We start from the raw sequence: 22,098 nt of genomic DNA, 5'->3' as shown, positions 1-22,098 counted from the left end.
CTGAATTTGTCCAGAAGAATGTAAAAACTGTACAGTGTGGGCTTTCATACCTTTTTGCTCAAACAGAAGACTTTTTTTTTTATCCTCAACCTTGTCAGTGTTCTCTCTGCACTGCATATATTTATAACCCTTCTGGTAGGGTTCATTAATGAAGTATGAGGGCTAATAAAAGGTAGATGTGCCTTGCTGCTATAATTGGTCTTTTCTATCTTGATTTCTGGGCTTTGAGGCATCCATGTGTTAGTGTAAACTTACAGTGGCTTGGTTTTGGAGGCTGACTGAGGAGCAAATTGCCTCATTAATATTGGAGTGATTTCAGGCCAATCATTGCATCTGTCTTGTAGCGTCGTTTACAATTGCATCAGTTGCTTCAGGCTTCAATTAGCTTGAGCAAATGTTATGCATTATTTATTTTCTGAAAAATAAGTTCTGGGAATTTTCCCCTCTTTTTTTATCACATCTAAGGACAAGAGGAATCCATTCAGGCATTACACTTTATCTTTAATCTGTTTTGTAAAGCACAGAATGAACTAAGAAAAACCAAACATAACCATAAGAGCTTTAATGAAGACAGTCAAAGGTCATGACTTGAGGAAATGATTAGTCTAGGATTGTTCCATGTAGCACCTTTTTTGATAAACTTTGCAGTTGGCACATGCTGCTACAAAGCTGAACCATTCGACTTGAATTCAGCAGAATATTTTGTCGTGCTGAAGCTGGACGGGAGCCGCTGGAGGGAAGTGTGTGAGCTAGAGCGTACCATATCTGTCTGAGTCATGACCACTGCTGCTCAGCCAGCCAGTCAGCCCACATCAATGCAATCCCCAAAATGGAGGCCTGGCTTTCCATATGACACAGCTCTGTCTGTGCATGGACATAGAGCTTCACATATAACACATGTCTTCATTCCTTACTGTGAGCTGCAGATTGTTGTATTTCACAGGGAAATTAAAGTGTGAACCTGTGAAAAAGTGTTTGTTTATGTGCAGGTGGATTCAGGTGCACATACATTACTTTTGTATGTGTGTACCATGTAAGCTCTATGGTGTTCTGTTTAGTACTGTATGTGAACAGGGGTTCTACATATTTTGATTTCCTCCCTATGTAGCTGTGCCAGCTGCTAATGTGTGTATAGGCTTAGTCATAAACACCAGGCTGCATTTAATGTGAGGGAGGTAGAGTCTCAATGTTTTTTTGTCAATGGAATTCAGCATATTTGGTGTTGCTGCAGCTGCACACACTACACATGGGCATGGATCTAATATGTTCATTGGTTTGCAAACAAGCCTGCAGCTGTCATATATACATGATGAGCAAGGGTATTGATGTTTGTATTAATGTCATGACATTGTAAACTCATGTGGACACAGGAAGTATCATATGAACATTCAAACAGCACATCACACTCCCTCAGCTGAGTGCATAAGATGGCTGCTGCTTCACACAGAGGACAGGAAGGTGATGAAAGGAGGTTTCTCTCCCTCAGTTCATCTCAACAGGATGAGGTGTAATGCAGAGAAGCAGAGAGGCATTTACTGAGAGCAAGGCTTGTAAGATTAAGGTGGGAGTGGAGGATGAGAGAACAAAGTCAAGGGGATAAGACGTGTCTCTTTTTCCAGTAAAGCACAATTTAAGATTAGATCAGAGCAAAAAAAATGTCCATCTTGGCAAGTTAGGTGAGAACCTAATGATAAAGATGTATTCTCTTTTTGAACATGAAAAAAGGATTTAGCAACAACAGTGGTTTCATTCTTTCTTTTTAGTTGCTACCAGGGCTCAGGAGGTTGATCACTTAGTGTTGCCTGCGAAAAGCACATCCACATTAGCTAAGTTTTTGATAATTTAGAGGTAAAAACATAATGACAAAAACAACAAGGTTTGTGGGAATAATGAAGTCACGTGAGAAGTGAAAGAGAGGAAGGTGACCTAAGCAGAAGGAGAAGAATGACCAAAAATATCTGGGTTTTATTTACCTGTATATCTCGGCTAAAGTCTGCAGCATTAAACTCAATATAAGTCACATAGATTGCAAAAAAATTACTACCATTGTTTCTCTGCTCTGCATGGTCTAAGCTCTCAGTGGCTCTCAACTCTCCTAGCAACAGGATACCCACTTTGACTGTCTGTCCTGACCTTAAATAGGACCACACTCTGCTCAAGTGAAAGAGTTATTTTAGGATTAGGATATTCATGATGATGATGTTGATGCTTCTACACACCCTGTGCACTGTCTCTCAGCACCTGTGCCCAATCTGACTTGGGGCTGTTTTTTTGGCATTTGTTACATTGTTCCCTCCTGACAGTATCCTTGGACAAAAGCACCTGCTCAATGAAAATGTAGAGCTGTTGTCATAGTTTGTGTCTCAAAATGTCTTAAAAATTAACATTTTCCTGTTTCATTGTTTTGTATAATTTGAAAGCATTTATTTGGTGGCATTGCTGTAAATTAAACTCAGTGAATGGGTTTATTGATTGCCCACACTGGTAGACAGGCTGTCTGGTTTTCATGCAAAATCACTGTGAAATTATGACTTCACCTCATCATTAACTAGAGGCTGGGTATCATTGAGTGGTTTCAAGTGAGAGATTTAATACGCAGCATAAATGAAATGACTGTGATTCATCATACATTAGCCAATAACCAGAGCCTTACATATGTAATGCATGTATAGGCTGTATTTCCCCCTAAGAGTGTTGATATATATGCAGAAGGTTAATAACCTTCCAATAATGCAAAAATGCTGAAAATATTAATATAAAAGGTTAACAACCTGAAACACAGCCTGCATTGTGTCTCCTTTGAGGATGCTGAAGGCAGCCTTTTGACTGTATGCTGTTAATTAGCATTCATTTTATTAAAATACTCCACTAAATCAGCAGTGCACTTCTATGAAATGATATAACATTAATGCGCCACAGCAATGAGCGCTTCCTTTTCTGGTTTGTTCTGATTTTCAGTTACTCAAAAGCTTGGTCTTTCAAACATCTATGAAGCTGCTCTTTATTTATAAAGAGACCATGTACAATTTTGAACATATGTTTCCATTTGATGCCTTGTACCAGAGTTAGCTTAAAGCTAATTTACATCTTAGTTTGGTTCAAAGATGCTAGTATGTTTTGATCATATGGTATGTAGTGTCTTGCAGAGATGTGGAGAAGCTATAAATGTGTCACACATTTTTTAACTCCTCAGCCCAGACTTTTCATGCTGCTCTCTCTGGAATCACCCACAGCTCAACTTATTTCACATATGTTTCCCCAACACCTCTAAACAGGCCATACTGTCAAATTAGTTGAGTTTCTCTATGTCATATTGAAACATATATGTTAGTATGTATGTTTAACCCTCAGACACTGTAAACAGTAAGGCACTTATATGTCTTTTAAAGAAATTATAAACCAGAGTTCTGTTTCATTGTTACTTACAGTAATTTGTGTGCGCTTTCCCTAAATTGTAACATTTAAGCAGCTTTTGCCTCACTTTTAGATGAGCGTATACATGAATAAATACCAGGTTTTCTGCCACGGCTGTGGGTGTAATTCTATATTGTCAGTCATCACGACGTACAACACAGAGATTAGGGATGTAGCAAGCTGTAGGCTGCTCTGACTCAGTGCTGTGGAGCTGTCCATCTGTCATATAAAAACACCCACTGTCATCTTAATGCACACACATATACTGTACAACACACATAATGCTGCTGGTGCCTTTATGGCCTGCTTAAAAAAACAACGACAAGCAAACAACCAACTGGATATGACCAGTTTCAATCTGCATACAGAGAAAAATTAGGTTAATGTATTAGCTGTAAACATGTCCCTGAAGCCAACACTTTCACAGCAGAGTGTGTGAAGGTGTAAATATACTTTAGCTCAGACTAAAATAACTGCACCTGAAGGATAAATTGCCACAAAATGTTGTCAAGATATGTGTTATCCTCAGGCAACAAAAATATGTTTATCTCAAAACATTCATCATAGCCCATCATTTGGTCAAATGTTGTATGGAACTATTGACATTGCTGTCACAAATAGCTTCACTTATGTTCAGTGCTACTAAGAGCATGTTAGGGTGCAAAAAGCACAGATACATTTTGATTAATGGCAATGCTTCTCCATCAACCCCAATTGTGCAAAAATGATGTCAAAACACCCCTCACCACGAGCACCAATACTTTGTGCTGGTTTTAACCATAGACTGTATAAAATAGCCATATTGCTGCTGTCGAGACAGTGTGCCGTAAAGAGGCGGGCTTTGAGCCTCCTAGCCAACAGCTACAGTGTTCCCGCCTGTCAATCAAGTCAGCTGTGCCTCTCATTGGAAGAATCGTAATCTCAATATCTTCGAAATTGCTGCATTCGAAAAAAATTCAGCCCCAGTACAGTGTGTGCCGATCGAGAAATGAGCTATCCAGACTACACTCGTGTTTTGCACCAGGCTCTAAACATATTTATTTCTGCTGTAAAGATTGGCATTTTTGAACTGGTGTGTATGTGGTTTCCAGTACTTCCGGAGTCAGCCTCAAGCGGATCCTCAATGAATTGCAGTTTTTAGCACTTCCGCGTTGGACTCATATTTTTAGACCGAGGTTGCCGTTTGGTTCTAACATTTGGAGCCATAGTCTGCACAGTAGTTGGCTAACTGAGCTAAGGTTTTGACATCCAGCCTCTTCCACTGATCAAAACCCACATTTAATACATAGATAAAACACGAAAGAGCCCTCATGTCAGCGCAGACTACACTGTAACAGCTTCTCCAGTTCATTTCAGGTAGACACTTGCATTTGTGGAAAGTTCACTGACTCTTGTGATAGTGTTTGTTACATTTTCTCATCTGGTGCACACAGTGCTAAAGGAGACACATTTGTAAACAGAGCTGTCAGTCATGGTGTTCTACCTTTTTATAGCATCAACTAACTAATGACACATAAACTTATTAGAAAAGTGAATGCTATGACACATGCTAGCATGTTAACAACTGGCCATAATGATAGCAACCATGATTAAGAAAATGCATTAGAATTGTTTTCTGATTTTAAAGTTTGACCTATGCCTCATCTGTAAGCATGGAGGAGGCAGGCATTATGACCTATACTGCAGCCAGTAGAAGAAGCTCCAATTATTTTGGCTTCAATTTTAGCATTTTTTGTGGACCTGTCATTAGGTCCATCTTTTTATACAGTCTTTGGTCTTAATACAGGGAATCAATGCTTCCAGCATGCCTGTTTCCTCTGAGCTAATTCAACTCCCCACTTAAAAACATGTTTTTGACCTACATGTAAGCCGTATACAGTTTTGCAACTTGAGATGGGTCTTTTTGGGAAAGTCAGGATGTGACTCTGCATCTCCAGAAAGGTTTTGTGTTTCTGCACTAAAGGATTTTTGACATGCAGTTACCCCTGAACGCCCCAGGTGTCAGTCACTTGGTGGGGGGAGCACTGTAGCTAGACATCAGGCCTTGGCTTTGCAAAAGTCCTGGAAGATAATTTTAGGATATACAGTAAAAGAAGGCAGATTGACCACAAGATCAACGTCTGCTGAGTCATGACTGACTCACAGGAAGTGATACTATTCTGATTTAAAGGTTGGGGGGGATTAGGAAGGAACAGCCATTTAGTCATTTCAACCCACTGTGCAATTATGCAAATGGTATCATTGGACTGTCTCCTGTAGTTTAGTTCCAAGACGACAGGTTATTGATCAGGACGGAGCGAGGGAGCACTGATGAGGAACAGAGAGGGAGTAAAGTCAGGTGAGATGAAAATGATAAGATGTAAAGATAGAGGGAAAAGGTTTCTGTTCAATGGTTTAAAAACTGCTCGGTGTCATGTTATATTGATTTAACCCAGACAGGATACAGAAAACCATTATTTATAGAGACCTTTTCTCAACATGGTAAATGAAAACCAAGCATCAGTCAGCCTTTTCATTGGTTAGGTGTGATCAGGTCTACGTTTTATATTTATTTATGGTTATTCAGATGTGTTTACCTGGTAGCAAATTATTATTTCATGAAAGATTATGTTACATATGAGATAGTTCAATGGAAACTTCAATAAAAAATAAGTGTTCAGGTTATGATGATGTTCAGATCCTTGATTTACTGCCAATTATATTGTCAAGTGATGACAATAAGAACAAGTGAATGTAATAATGAAAAAGCACTGAGTAAAAGGACAAGAACTATAGAGGGTGATGGCAGCAGTCCTGCAGTCAGCAGAAAATTCATCGGCTGCTTTTGCTTGTACAAACAGTGCCCCCCTGTGGCTGGGAGAGCACAATCTTATCATGCAACCATTATACTATGTGCAACAAACAGCTCCTCCATCTCTAACAAAAAATCTTTTTACTTATTTCTCATCAATCGTGTTCAAATATTACGACTGTATTTTATCCTGTTGTGTTCATAGCCTCACTAAATCAGAGCTGTGAATACGTACAGTTGTATAATGAAAACAATCATTACAAATGTATAGATATTTTCCAATCCACATTACGAATGACTTTAGACAGGTACTATAATCATATGGTTGAAAGGACAGGTTGTAAGGACAGGTACAATTGCAGTGTAGGTAAAGAAAATAATTGAAAAAAGCAAAATATTTTCAAGATAAATAAATTATAGTTTCAGTATGAAGTAAAATCAGGGAAGGCTCTCAAATATAAGACACTGACTCAGTCACATTACCTGAGTCTCACTGACTCAGCCGACCCGATTTCTTCAGGCAGATTGGTCCAAAGCCTCGGGGCTCTTCCCAAAAATCCTCAAGTTCCTTTAGTTTTCAGCCAGCCTTCAAACCAGATAGGAGAAGCTCCATCACTGGACCACAAAGTATTTACTAGTTTTTGTTGTACTGAGAGTTCAAAGATACAGCAGGGCAAATGAAAGCATTAAAAGTAATCAGTATTAGAGCTTCTTCTTAAACATACTAAGGAGTCGGTGTGAAGAGGCTTAAACAAGAGTGATGATGGATCACAGTTTGTTGAATAGGCATTCACTAGGACTGTTGAGGTGTTGATTAACTAGTAGTGATGTTCACCTTTGGGTGTCGTTAGGAACACACTAGATGCTGGAGATCTCTTTAACTTAAATATCTTCTGCATAATAGAGTTATATTAGTAAATGCAGTGAATAATAGAAGTAATAGCATACTGTCCCTTTAGTTGGTATACAAAACAACAGTGGGTTATCAACACAGCAGCTAATCATAATTAGCATGAGCAGGCAATGTGCAGGACATGACTCAAATAATCCAAATAACTACAAACACCTGCACCATCTAACTGGAGTAAAATCCTCATTTTTTCCTGCTCTTCTCTTGAAGCACCCCCTGCCATGCTTATTAACACGCAGACTGCACTGCTTCACGTACCTTTTTAGAGCAGTTGCACACCAGACTACCAGAAGGCACTTGGACCACAGTGAACAATCTTTCCAGCACAATTCTTGGTTCTATGATTTATCATAATTTTTAAAGTTTTATTTTTGGACTTCTTTATATTTCTTCCAGAGAGGATGGGATAGTGGATAGAGTAGAACACTTGTAAAGAGTTGAGAATCATATTGGGCAAAGGGCTGCAAGTTTTAGGACTATAACCTCAATACATTGGGTGTGCTAGCCTGGTCTAACATTGCAAAATCTGTCTCAACTCTAGATAAATTGTGGCTGAATCCACAATAACCAGGCATTGGGGGGGTTAGAATGCAGCAATGGTTCTCTTCTAAAATAGAGTTGTGAGGGAACTTATTGTAAGGGAAGATTAGCATCTATATAATAGATATGCAGCAGTTTTTTTCACAATTTGTGAACAAATGTTTGCACAACAGATGCTGAAAATATACAGATAAATTGAGGTATCATCAGTATAAAAATGAAAAAAAAAAAGACACCATGTATCACAATAATGTAGGCAGCAGAAAGATAATAGATATGGTACTAAAACCTAACAAGAAAATGAAGAGCATGGTTGTTCACACTTAGACACAAGCTGCTGTTTCAGTCTGTCCAACAGGTCAGCCGTTAAAAGGTTGTTAATACCCTTGAGCAAGAAAATCTTTGCGTTGAGATGCTTCTGGAAACCAGATTAAAACATTTGAATAATCTTTTTGTTTTCAAGCACAGAAAAAAAAATGTATTTCTTTTTGATGAAAACTTTTACTTGATAATTGGCCTGTTGCTTGGAGGTAGACTCAGCCATATCCAAATGGACTAATGAAATCAAAAAGAAAAACATTACTTGTAGAAAAAGAAGTGATACTTTTTTCTTAAATTATATGTGTATATTGTTGTAAGCTGTAGGATCTGCATGAGACATGCTTAAATTAATCTAAAGCTGCTGTGGGGATTTCAGTGTTTGTTGATTTTGGCCCTCTTGTCACAACCTTGTCCATCCCCCTTGTACATCCCAAGGAAGTTTTTGGGACAAAAAAAATCTCATCCTTACATTTTGTATTGTCAGATGTCTCACTCACTGTGAGTATTTGCTGTTGAACATGTAAAGAGAGGCTGTTTGTTCAGTGTACTATCAATCGACTGGTTTGACAGCTACCCCTCTCAGTGGTTACAGGCATGTAAAATCATAATATAGAACTTATCAATGTTGTTGCTACTGGTTGTTTGCTTTTGTAGGACATTAAGAAGCATCAGCCCTTTTGACCCACATATCTCATTCCAGAAAGGTTTATCATCAAGTCAAATGTTGTCTGCATATTATGAATATGATATTCTGACTGACGGCTGAGGGCAGATAACCACACAGCTGGACTGACTGATAGGTGGCTCTTGTTTTAAACTTTGGCTGGTTTGTGTTGATCATCCTTCTCTGTTGCCTCATGCTCTGACGCTCTGTTTTTACCATACATTTGTTTTTTTCTGTTCATTCTGCCCATGCTCTGCAGCTGCTGGAGTCCAGGAGAACTAAGGTTTGTCCCTATGTTTGCACCACGTATTGTGTGCACAACATAGAGTCACCTGCAGTGTGGCGTGTATTTTCAGACACCTGGCAATCCCTTTTCACCATTACAACCTGAACCTTTCAGAGGAGACAATTACCTCCTGCAGAACAGCCTGCCTCCTTTACTTGTGAAACCTCATATCTTCCCCTACAAATGCTGTGAAACTATACAAAGTGATAGGTTTGTTCAGTGGTGTGAATCCAAATGTGTCTGGTGCTCCATCCCTCTGTAGTACCACAAACCCTAAAAACCTAGACTGCCTGTAATGTGGATCTTATTTTAGTTTAAGAATCTGTCTCCCCTCCTCCTTGTCCTGATCGGGCCATTTTCTGGATGTAGATTGATTTCACTCTGGAAATATCTACTTGAAGAAAATTTCAACTGGCAACCCAAAGCCTTCTTCAATCTTTGACAGAAACTCGGCCCTGAAGTTGTTCCCCTCAACCCAGAACCAAAACACCTACAGACAATAAGATATTATGGACAGTGCAGTATCTGTTTTTGTTTTATTCTGGACACAAAAAATCAACACTAATCCTCTAATCCTCTACAAAACTTTGCCCTCCATATTATCTCAGGTAATCATAGGCATTCCATCTTTTTACACCCAGTGCTCAGTTAGCTTAGAGATCCCTTTTCACTTATACGCCATCTGACATTTGATTGACAGCGTTTGTATCCAGGCCTCTCACGCTGAGTGTGTCGGAGACCAAAGACCTCTGTTTCACTGCAGCGAAGTATCAGGATGGTCTCCTGCTTCAAAACACAATTAACAACACTCATTAACTGTGCCCACAATTTTAAAAGAAGAGATTTTATTTGCAACACATACAATTTATGAGAAAGCAGTGAGTTATTTCCTTGATATCTATTCAAGAAATTTTGATTCTTGTTCCAGAATAAAGAAAACGTGAAACTGTGTGTCAGTTTAAGTTGTTAGCAGCCTGTTTGCCTCAAAAGATGGGTAAGTGACACGCCCCACATGATCGACTTGTATTTTTCCACAGAAACGTGGGAACAGAATATCAGAACGTTTTTTTTTTATAAGTGTAGTGTTATCTTGAAACACTCTTAACCTTTTTATTCAAGTTCAATAATTGTTGAGTCTCTGTGTGTGTATTCATGTGTCATGTATCAGCATCTCCAGATGACCATCCAGGCTCTACAGGACGAGCTACGCACACAGCGGGACTTAAACCACCTGCTGCAGCAGGAGGGTGGTAACCGCTCCGCCCTCGACCACTTCACCACCATCGAGCTGACAGAGGAGAACTTCCGCCGACTGCAAGCCGAACACGACAGGCAGGCCAAGGAGCTGTTCCTGCTCAGAAAGACCCTGGAGGAGATGGAGTTGAGGATCGAGACCCAGAAACAGACACTGGGCGCCAGGGATGAGTCAATTAAGAAGCTGCTGGAGATGCTGCAGAGCAAAGGGCTGCCCTCAGGTTCGGGCAGAGCGTCAGAGGAGGAGGAGCAAGAGAGAGCCAGGCGCATTGCTGAGGCTGAGGCCCAGCTGGGACACCTGGAGGTCATTCTGGATCAGAAGGAGAAGGAGAACATCCATCTTAGAGAGGTACTTTATAACCTTTGGTCATGTTGATATGGATATATTAGATTCACAGTACAAGAAAAGAAGTCATAAGAAGCCCATGTTTCTTAAATCTTTTGTCACTAGATGGCAGTGCTGGTAAAGTCAAGTCTATATTATATTAGTAAATAATGGATCTCTTTTCAGAAATATTTCACATGTATGACAAACATTAGATGCATTGTTTGGTAGTTTTGTAGAATAGAGAATGAAACAGATTCTGCTGTAGTGGTAACACATGTTGTTGTATCTTTCCTGAAAGGAACTGCACAGAAGAAACCAGCTGCATCAGGATCCAAGCAAAACCAAGGCACTGCAGACCATCATAGAGATGAAAGTAAGAAACTCAATCACAACATGCTGCTTGACTCATCCACCTGTAGCTGTCATCTTGTAAAATAATCCTCTAATTATTATTCAGAACAGCTCTTCATAGAGTAAATAAAGGCAGTTTTATCCAGATGTAGTCATTTTAATTTGTTATATTTGATATGAAGGTTCCTCCGGCTGTGACTATGCCAACAAATAAGCTGATCATGGCCAGTCCGGTTAAAGCAGATGTTAAAAGGCTGATTTCACATTCATGTGTATTTGAGTCACTGGCACTTGAACACTTGCTGCACGTCTAAACAGAGGCCCACGCTTTGTGTGTGTGTGTGCTTCCCTGAATCCATTGTTGTCATTGTGATCATGAGCAGCTGAGTCAATAGTAAACACACTGACACGTTTCTCTATCTCGTCTGGCAAACACACACACGCTGTGTGTCTGGTCACAAAGCAGTTGTGTAAACATCAACAAGAATCAATATTACTGTACAATGTTTCAGCTGATGTGCAAGCCAAAAAGGCGCAACAGCCGGTCATGCCGAGTGGCATCAGCCCTGTTTCGTGACAAGAACAGGAACTCTGGCATATTCAGTTTTAAAAACCTACTCTTCAACATCACAGTGTGTTTGCAAACAACACAGACTGCACTCTCATTATTTTAGCTTAGGTTTGTGCAGATGAGCATTTAAAGCATGTTCATTTTTAAGTTTCAAAAGTCTTCATATATACCAAACTAGTTTATACATGAAATATGCAACATCAATTAGAAAATATAAAACTGTAAAATTGTGTATATCTTTCATGCCTGTTCTGAATAACTTACATTAAATGATAAGGTTAATTAGCTGTGATTAAACAGGAACATTGTGTGTAAGTAATGTTTTATGTATCTTTAGAACTCCACTGGAAATGTACGGGAAATCTACATGTATTTATTATAGTTTGATATAAAAAAATCTAAATATATTAAATTGATGTAAAAGATACACTGAGATTGCATTTAAAGAGACCCCACCCATCACTATTTTGGCTGTCTGCTCATGTGAATTAAATCTAACACTCCCTCACCAGCTATTCTTTCAAACTCCTGCAGCTGTCACATGAAGACATGCCTGTTTACTGTATGTGTGTTAAGATAAACACATGCTATGCCAAACTGTACAACATGTGTTGTACCACTACACACACCAACATCCACTGCAGAGGCATGACATCACTTCCTCAAAATAAATCATGACATCATCGTTGAGCTGACACAGCCCCACTCTGCTGGATCTGCGCTGTGCAGGCCTCAGCCTCCGCTGCACGGCACAGTCATGTGACTTCTGTGCTCAGGGATCCTGTTGATTTGCATACAGGGCAAGGGGACACCCGCCTCTCCCTCCTCTCCCTCCTCTCCCTCCTCTTCCTCCTCCTCCTCTCCCTTTCTCTTCCTTTGCTGTCCTATGTTGGAAGACTTTGCATCTCTCCCCGCTGCTCTCTCCCTCTGCTGTGTTGATGCTGGTGCTGATGGAAGCACGAATAATCCTCCCTCCCTCACTCCCCTACATCCCTCCCACCCTCTCCTCCTCACTCACCAGAGACAGTGCACAGTATATAGCCTGCCTGCTGCTGCTGCCATGGAAACAGGTGTGGTTGTTTATGACAGTGAGAGGCCAGTATGCAGGAAGATAAATGGAAATAGAGACACACAGAGGCAGGGAAAGCGAGATAAAGAGCAAGATTTACTGACCAGGTCGCTGATTACATGTGGATGGAATAAAATCTCCCTCCAGTGAAGGTACGATGTCTTGTATCTATTTCAGCGATATTAGTTCAGTGATGTTCGTCTTGTAACACCCAGGCTGAGGTGAGATGCAACCGCAAGTGCATGTACATGTGCAGCGCCCATGCATTGACGTTAACACCGTACATCCTTCTTTGATAATCTGTCAGTCCTCATTTGGGCAAATACTGACCCTGCTAACGGCCACAAGTTCACAAGTTCAGAGCCACTAAGGAGAGAGGAGGAGAGACACAAAAAGAGAGAAAGAGAGGGAGGAACAAGGTTGCTCCATGCTCTGCTGGAGAGGGAGATGGACCATGGCTAATCTTAAAGACGTTGTATTATTTATTTAAAAAGCCGTGAAGCTAAAGCTGCGCTCACAGTTGCAGTCCAGAGACTGGATTCTGCATTGATCTGCAAGCAACTACGCCAAAAGCTACGTCTAGTTACTTTTCTGCCTTCCCCCCCTGCACGTTCCTCTCTGGTCCGGGCTGATCTCTCCGTGCTGGATGTGTGCTCAATATTTCCCAATGGTGATTAATCCTCTGAGCCGCCGCAAGGAGCTGGGTAGACGCTTCTGATTTCACCGACAGATACTGCAGTTGCTCTCAGCCATAACACAGAGCTTCTACTAGTCTCTCTTCTTCTTGCTATATCTCTCTTCCACTCTTTCTCTTTTTGTCTTGCCTTGTTGTTGTCAGTCTCTCTGTCTGTCCTGGAGTCTTGTCTCTACTTGAGGATTTATTTGCAGCATGCAACTTGTGGACATGCCAGTCAGGGTTTTGAGGTGTGTCTCCTCTGGATGTTTGTGTGCAGGACACCAAAATTGCCTCTCTGGAGCGCAACATTCGGGATCTGGAGGATGAGATCCAAATGCTGAAGGCGAACGGCTTACTGAACACAGAGGACAGAGAGGAGGAGATCAAACAGATGGAGGTCTACAAGAACCACTCTAAGTTTATGAAGACAAAGGTAGATACCGTCGGATCCTTGCATGCTCCTTCAGAAAGATTATTTGAAAATATTTCAGAAAAACACAAAGGATTAAGTTGGTCGGGGTACAGATAGACCTGTGCAGACGGGAGAACACTAAATGAAGCAGAGTGTTGCTTAAATTAGCTGCATTAGCATTTAGTGTCATCAGCAAAGTGTCCTGTTGGCAACGATCTGAGGTGCTTCCCTCTGAGACGTGCTTAGTGCCGTGAATAGCAAAAAAAAAAAAAGGCAGAATCAGCAAGTGCATGCTATGGAATGATAAAATACTCAAAGTTTTCTCCTTATAATGACTAATGAAAGTGAATATTTTTACCCTGCTGCAAAGAATCAATTGTAATTCACAACATCTGCAAGGAGTGGAATGTTCATCTGCCCAGAGTGGAAGACTTCACCTGCTTAAGTTTTCAGACCAGTCAGTGTTTTGATCAGCCCACACTCCATGTCTACATGATTTCTCTTCTCTGTTTTTTGGCTACTGCATGTCAGTAGTTACAGCATACAACACCTACATTCAATCTGTAATCATGTCAAAGTGTGTGTCTGCCGCTCTCTGGGGCTCATATGTCTCTCCAGAGCTTTGACACTGTTTACATACTGCTCGTTACATTAGTCAGCGCGGCACAGACCAGCTACAGTTTTGTTTTTTTCTATTTTTAGACCTCTTTTCATCAATCATGTATAGAGATGATGTATAATATATGACAAATGCAGGGGAGTCAGTCCCAAATGCATATTTAATGAGAGAAAAGCGTGTTCATGAAAATAGTACAAAAGCTGTGCTGACTAGCTCTCCGTTTGGTACAAAGAATCTCCTCACTCTTTCTTTATGTCGGCAAACATATGTACACACACACTCACGCGGGGACACAGGCCCACGCTGTGATGGTAAAACATAATGCTGATGTAACTGGTGGTTCTTGTTGTGTTTCATGTGTGTGTAGATTGACCAGCTGAAGCAGGAGTTGTCCAAAAAGGAGTCTGAGCTGCTGGCCCTGCAGACAAAACTAGAGACCCTCAACAACCAGAACTCAGACTGCAAACAGCATATCGAGGTGCTCAAAGAGTCTCTCACTGCCAAAGAGCAACGTGCTGCCATTCTGCAAACAGAGGTAATGAAAAACCCTTCATTTGTTTGTACACATACAGTAAATCAACCTAACAATACGCTGCCTCACAGAGATTTTCATGAGCCAAGCTGAGCAAATCACAGGCTTGCCCAGGGCCCGGGGCTTATAAAAGTAAATCATACACACTCTTTATTCATTTTGGGATTTAAAACTAACTGAGCTGTGACTCCAAAGAAGCAGTATGACACAGTGTACTGTCAGTGTGCATGAAATAAATATCAAAAACACTAAAAAGCTGCCCTGGGAAATAAGAAACTGTGGGAGCTGAACAGTTATTTTAATGCACTAACTGAAGATCTTTATGAGAAAGCAAATGACTTAATATTAAGCTAACCCCCATATTATTTAGAACCGACTGTTGTGAAAGGCGTTGCCAAAATATAAAAAAAACAAAGGTTTCTTTAACACAATTGAAATTCAGGTCCACCTTTATGTTATTTTCTTCAAGCTTGCTTCAGTGTGTAGACTTCCTCTCAGGTTGTTTTGGCTGTCTTATGCTTCAGGTTGATGCGCTACGCCTGCGCCTGGAAGAGAAGGAGTCCTTCCTGAACAAGAAAACCAAACAGCTGCAGGACTTGACGGAGGAGAAGGGCACTCTCGCCGGAGAAATCAGGGACATGAAGGACATGCTGGAGGTCAAAGAGAGGAAGATCAATGTCCTGCAGAAGAAGGTGAGGATCATGCAACCGTTTCTGCGATCTTTGAAGGAGATTTGAAGTTGGAGGGGAATTCAAACTTAGGGAAATGCCATAAAAATGCTTGAAGCATTTTCTAGGTGTTGCCTACCTTTGTATCATCACTTTACAGTGAACAGTAATGTGTAGCTCTGTATAGTATTGTTGATATCATTTGAAATTTGAAAAGGACAATGTGGATAGGAGTGAGTTGTTCAGTCAGAATGCAGGTGTCCTCGGCTAAAACAGTCACAGTGTGAAAGTAAAAAGCTGAGTGGTGCCTCTCTGTTAAGAATAAGAGTTGCTGTTGCTCTCAGGGGGAAAGTGTCAATAGAAAGACAAGCAAGAAGATATTTCTGCCTCAGTGACTCTCTCTCTCTCTCTCTCTCTCTCTCTCTCTCTCTCTCTCTCTCTCTCTCTCTCTCTCTCTCTCTCTCTCTCTCTCTCTCTCTCTCTCTCTCTCTCTCTCTCTCGTGCGTGCGTGTGTGTGCTTGCATATGGTGTGTGTGCTATAAATACTCACAGTGTTACTCCCTCTCTCACCCTGACCTGCTCACCCATTCTCTTTGCTTCTTTCCCTCCTCTCTTGTTCTTGCTCTTCATCCCTCCACTTTTATCTCTTTCGTCGACATCTCTTGTGACGACTTCTGTGTTTTATTCTGATGTGGTTTATCTGGTTGTCACTTATAGACTTTCGTCAACTAAGTCAGAACACATATTTTACCGTCTCCAGGTGTTAGTCATCTGCTCAGTTCCTCTCTTCTCACAGTTGGCAGCTTTATTTTTACTTAATTCTATTCAGCTTCTCAAAGCCATTTGAAAACTCTGTCAGTTATGATGTGTTTCCTCCTGGAAAATAAATGCTCTGTTGTAAAGCTTCAGTGCTTTCAAACTTTCTACATGAGGGTGTCTGCAGAGGGAATTATACTTCAAAGACTTTTTGTAATCTCCCAAGTCCAGCTATTACACCAACTTCAGATTCTGCTCTGGTTTTGAGATCATGCTATTTACTTCTGTTTTCGTGTGTCTCCTCCCTGCCTGTTAGATTGAGAACCTGCAGGAGCAGCTGCGGGATAAAGACAAGCAGCTCGGGAATCTTAAGGACAGGGTCAAGTCTCTGCAGACCGACTCCAGTAACACAGACACTGCCCTGGCCACCCTGGAGGAGGCACTGTCAGAGAAGGTATGCTTCAGCACTGAAGAATCAGGATCAGTGTTCACTTTGGATGTGAGCAGCTGCAAGTTTTTTCTTACTTCGGAGATTACTTTAATATTAGCATTCAGTAGGTGTCTGTCCCACTTACATGAATCAGATAACATGATGAGGATCTGCTCATCATCAAAAGCATCAGTATTTTAGGCATGTCCATCCTCATTTCTTGGTGCCTGACATGTCCGTGTTTGGACAAGAGGTCAAATGTTGAGAGGAGCGAGAAGTTGGTAAATGTTCAGAGATCAAATATATTAACCCTACTGTTATGTTCGTTTATTAGGGACAGCAATAATGTTCCTGGGACAACTTGACTCGGTGCATATTTAATGATCCAAAAGTGTCAGAACCACAAAAAAATCCTAATACACATTTTTTAAAATCTCATTATTAACTCCATTACTAACCATTTAAATCAATATTTAGAGCAATGGAGTTCTTTTAATTCTCACAGATCAGGGTTCAATGAGGATATCACTTGTTTTTATGAAAATTTATGTTAAAACCTTTTTTAATGTACATTTCAAAGCCCTAAATATAAATACAATAGTTTTACATGACATAGATTCTTCTTTATTTTATTTTATTATATATACTTTTTTTTTTATGTAGTGCAAATGTACATATTGCAAATGTGTGAAATGAGCCATTTTCATTGTATATGTTGTTCACACTAATTAAGCCAAGCAGAAGAAGTTTCATAGGGAAATGATACTTTTAACATTATTTTTTAGATTTTTTAACTTTAAAATGGGTAAATTTGACCCGCAACATAACAAGAGGGTTAATTCTTATGCTCTAGGCTTGAAAATAATTCATTTCCTGGCTAATTTGTGAGTTAGAAAAAGTATTTCCCACAGAATAGGATTTTTTCTTACAGTGGATGCCTTTCGAGTTGTTTATTTGTTAGGCTAAAGAAGCTAGGAGAGTATGTGGAACTTTGCAAAATTGGTGCTCACCTACATCTCTTTGAGAGGATCAGGCAGTGGGTGAATGAAAAAAAGTTGGTTACTTTAAATAAACAGTCTTGTCACTATCACTGTGGCTAGCCATGTTTCCTGTAGAAAGAAGGCCAATACAAATTCTGACTGCCAAGAATATATCAATCTATGAGAAGCACTGCACAAGCTAATAAGCCTGGTATGGTAAACACAGACACTGATACATGCTAACTGCTGCTAATTTATTACACTAGGATGAGTTCAAGTAACCACACTGTAAAACATTTTTCAATCCTTATTTTCTTGAAAAAGTCAGCAGCAAAGGGACCAACAGTAAAAACACATCCAAGATGTCAAGTTGTGATGTGGCACCTAGCAGACAGCTCGCAGCACTTACCTGTATATTAAAACTTCTACAGCTCAAATTATGCACCACTTTAAGACTTGTGATTTAATGATGCAATATCATTTTAGTTAAAAGTGAGGTAAAAATAAATTTGTCTTGAAGTGACCTATAAAGACCAAAACCATTTTTACCATGCTGTAAACTTTTGTTCTACTGTTTATTGGGCAGTTTAACACAGGCCTCCATCAGGATTTACTTGATTGCAGACAGCCTCAAGTAACAACAGGGGAAAAGTGCAGTTTTTGGCATTTCTGTATTTTGCTTGGACTGTAAAATAAACATTAAGCCTATACCATCTGCGAAGCAAGAAGCAGAGACTCTGGGAGTTTACAGCTCCCAGACAAGAAATAGTCGAACACATAACTCCCAGTAAATGGTGAGTTGTGGTTTTTACATGCAAATGATATTTAATGTTTTATTTATGGAGCTGTATTGAATGCTGTCACTCAGGCTTTTTACAGCTAGGGTAAAGAGAAAGACATGCTAGCTAGCTGCTTAGCTGTGCTAAATTACAGTTTTTCTCAGTCGCTTTGGTACATTTGTCGAACCATCCTCGACATTTGCAACAGTAAGTGTATTTCTCAAAACAATTCATACAAATAGCAAAACACCATGGATTACATGCAAAAAACAGTATCTTGCTCAAAATCCTTAGTTCATCTCTCAAAAGTAAATATATGTGTCAAGCTGTCAATGAACATGTCAGTGCCATCAGAGTGACAAGTTCTTGTGTCATTGTGTACGGATAAGACAGTCAAATTGTTTAGTCCTGTTGTCAATATAACAGTGTACTCTGGAGGGATGTTCTGATGTAAACTATGGCTAAAGTTTTGATGACAGTTATTGTATGTTACACCTTAGTGTATTGTGGCTCTTATCTCAACAGGAACGCACATATGTCCTCTGCCTCCTCCTCTGTTTTGCCTCCCAACTCCTCCACCATGCAGCCTCACTCCTCTTCCTCTTCTTCTTCTCTCTGGCTGTTGACCCAGTCCAATTCCTTCCATTGTCAGACATTGTAACATTGTGTTGTGCTTCGGCTATATATACTGTATACTTGCCAGTTGATGGTTCATGAGATGCACCTTTGAGCTATTTCAGAAAACTGGTTGATCATTGGTTGATCTAATGATCTAATGATCTAAACTTATGCGATGAACTAATGCCTAAATGTTGTGGAGGGTGAGGCTTTTCAACAGAGACCCATTATAATACATTTTGATCAACATGACATAAGCAATTGATAATGTTGGAAACAGCAGAGAATTGTACAGAATCATTTGCATAGATGTACCAAAGCATTTGCAACTTGTTCAAATGTTCAAGATAAAGCACTACTCCAAAGAATTTTTGAAAATGTTTGTTGATGTTATTCCGTGTTGCTTATAATAATTTTCAATAATTGTTTAGGTTTACTATTCTTTGTTGTTTATTGTATGTATGTTTTTCAGTTGTCATTTTTCACAACACATCAATCAGTTCATTGTTTTTGAAACAATTAGCACACAGGTTGCTTGAAATGTGTGTCGCTTATTAGACTTTAAAAACTTCTGAAGAGGCGTTCCTTTAATTCTGTTTTTGTGTGTTCGTACGTTTGTGTGTCAGGAGAGGATTATTGAGCGCTTAAAGGACCAAAGAGAAAGAGAAGACAGAGAACGACTGGAAGAAGTGGATTTATATAAGAAGGAGAACAAGGATCTGAAGGAGAAGGTCAACAGCCTTCAGATAGAACTAACAGACAAAGAGGTCAGTAAGTTTGCATGGAGGAAAAATAATGTCTGTTTCATATAAGGATGGGTTCCCGTGACTTCATGTTATTTAACAGATGTGCCTTACGTGTCTCTGTGGCCTTTCTTTAACATTTAAGCCTCATGTTTAAACCTGTGCTGTTCATTCATCTGCAGTCCAGTCTCATCGATTTGAAAGAACATGCTTCATCTCTGGCGTCATCTGGCCTGAAGAAGGATTCAAAGCTAAAGTCACTGGAGATCGCCATCGAGCAGAAAAAGGAGGAGTGTAGTAAGTTGGAGACGCAGTTGCAGAAGGTAAGTGTGTGTCACACAGTGCAGTGTGTGTCTTAAAGATACAGGCTAATGTGCACATCTGTTTTTTATTTTTTGAAACAGGAAACTTTTTATTACTAATCTACAGTAGATGTATGCTTAAATTAAGTTGTTTAATTGTCACTGTCAGCACAGTTGAGCAAGCAGGTTTAAAAGCAATCATAGTTCAGACAAGTCCACAGTGCATCATGGGAAAAAAGTTCATCTTGGCCCAAATGATCAGTTGTTGGTTCTTGTAGTTGTTCTAGAGCATCTGTGATGATGTGAAACGATTAAACACTCCAGCAGCTACAACATGACTATTGTGTTAAGATTGTTATTTTCCAATCCATCATTTCTAGGATAATAATGATCTTTCTGTATTTAATGTATGATTTTACATGAAAAAACTAATATTGTCAGGAAAAAAAGACAAAGATGGATAATAATAATAATGACTAATTCTCTTTAAGAAACACTGTAGTAGTGGTAAATGTTTTGGTTTTGTTTGAACTATGGAGAGCTTTTTTTGCACTGAATGAAGAGTGTAGCAGTGTCTTTCATTAACTGCACTGAACTGTGGCTAAAAAGCCAAAGCTGAGTGCCCACCCTTAAGTAAGGAATTAGCTCCCTCACACTTGAATGGAGACTATTAGGTGGTCACAGATTTGCTACAAGTGTATTGTTTTTAGCTCCAGAAAGTAACAGAGTTTAGTTAAAAGCTGAGTTTGTGTCTATTCCATCGTTTCATTAGATTTCTTCATTTTTGTAAGTATTATTGTTATCTGGACTGATCCGGCAGCGTTATTCCACCTATATAAAACCACAGCTCATTAGGATAATGGCTACCATCATGTTCTTCTCTGCTCTGATATGTTAGCCCGCTTCAGGAGGCAGCCAGTTCATTAATATCCTCCTCCATAATCCACAAACTCTCCCCGTGTTTGTCCCTCTGCATCTGTCTGTGATGTGATGCCCTTAACCTGTACCAACATGTGCTGTCCTGAGACAATGTTACTGCTCTGTCAAACATGTATTGTAACATGTCTGATCCTGCTGTTCTCTCCTCTGGCTCAAACTAAATCCTAACAATTAACTCTTCCGGGTTTCCCCCCCATCCTGACCTCCTCGATCCTACTCCCCTCCTCAACCCGTCTGTTTGCAATGTAGCAAGCTGAGCAGCTTTTCAGTCACATGAACAATCCTGTAAGTCCCTCTCTTGAGCGCTCTAAGGCACATATTGAAAGCATGAGGACACTGGTTACTTCTTCTGTGAAACATGCTAGGTGGTGATCCTGCCAGCCCCCCCCCCCCCCCCAGCACAGGTTCTGCTTCACGCACTGACCCAGCCAGATGCATGATGGTCATCGCACTGCTCTGATATAATGAGCTTCAAACTGCACTCAGAGGCATAATGCAACTGTTTGTGTTTGTGACACGAGAGGAAACTGGTGCTACAGACAAAATAATTTCAGTTCACCCTATCTGATCAGAGAATTTATTAAGTAGATTGATTTTATTTGTTACTCTTTTAATAATGGCTCTTTTGTTGTTTTCTGTGGTAACTTTTTTTGATGATGGTGTTTTTTGATGAGAAAGAAAGTACACTTACATCCTACATTTAGGGATAAGGCTAAAACTTGTGATAGGTACGTTTTCTACTTTCTTGAACAGCAACAATATTTCACTGTAACAGTGGATAAATTAATACATACATAACTCAAACCATCAGAAAGTGAAGGTCCTACTTCCCTCATACGTATCATTACTCCCATCTTAAGAATAATGCTAATGTCAATTTTGGACTCTTAAAACTTTTAATCTAAAATTCCCTGTAAATTAGAATTCATATACTTACATATTTATTAGTGGATCTGAAATTACTTCATGTATATTTTACAACTTGAATCATTGAGACACATGTTCTACAAGTTAAGTTCTAACACTGCTCCTCATGCTTAAAATATGAAAGTTACTGTTAGCAGACAGATTGACTTGGTCCCTAATGCCTTTGTTCCTCCATTCTTTTGACTGAAAATCACAGAGACTGTGCAGCTTTGTTGGGT

At 39.9% G+C, this 22,098-nt stretch overlaps 1 protein-coding gene across 1 annotated transcript in view; it reads left to right on the top strand.

The window, feature by feature from the left end:
• erc2 (ELKS/RAB6-interacting/CAST family member 2) overlaps nt 1-22,098 on the top strand; it is a 41,714-nt gene that overhangs the window by 2,354 nt on the left and 17,262 nt on the right. The window contains exons 2-9 of the mRNA XM_034705039.1: nt 10,095-10,529; nt 10,807-10,881; nt 13,453-13,608; nt 14,574-14,741; nt 15,263-15,430; nt 16,479-16,616; nt 19,596-19,736; nt 19,895-20,035. Coding sequence (XP_034560930.1) covers nt 10,095-10,529; nt 10,807-10,881; nt 13,453-13,608; nt 14,574-14,741; nt 15,263-15,430; nt 16,479-16,616; nt 19,596-19,736; nt 19,895-20,035 — 1,422 coding nt within the window. The remainder of the gene's footprint in view (nt 1-10,094; nt 10,530-10,806; nt 10,882-13,452; nt 13,609-14,573; nt 14,742-15,262; nt 15,431-16,478; nt 16,617-19,595; nt 19,737-19,894; nt 20,036-22,098) is intronic.

Source organism: Notolabrus celidotus, chromosome 1 (genome assembly GCF_009762535.1).
Source record: "Notolabrus celidotus isolate fNotCel1 chromosome 1, fNotCel1.pri, whole genome shotgun sequence".
Lineage (NCBI taxonomy): Eukaryota > Metazoa > Chordata > Actinopteri > Labriformes > Labridae > Notolabrus > Notolabrus celidotus.
Note: the sequence above shows the minus strand (reverse complement) of the source record. Positions and strands in the feature narration are given on the sequence as shown.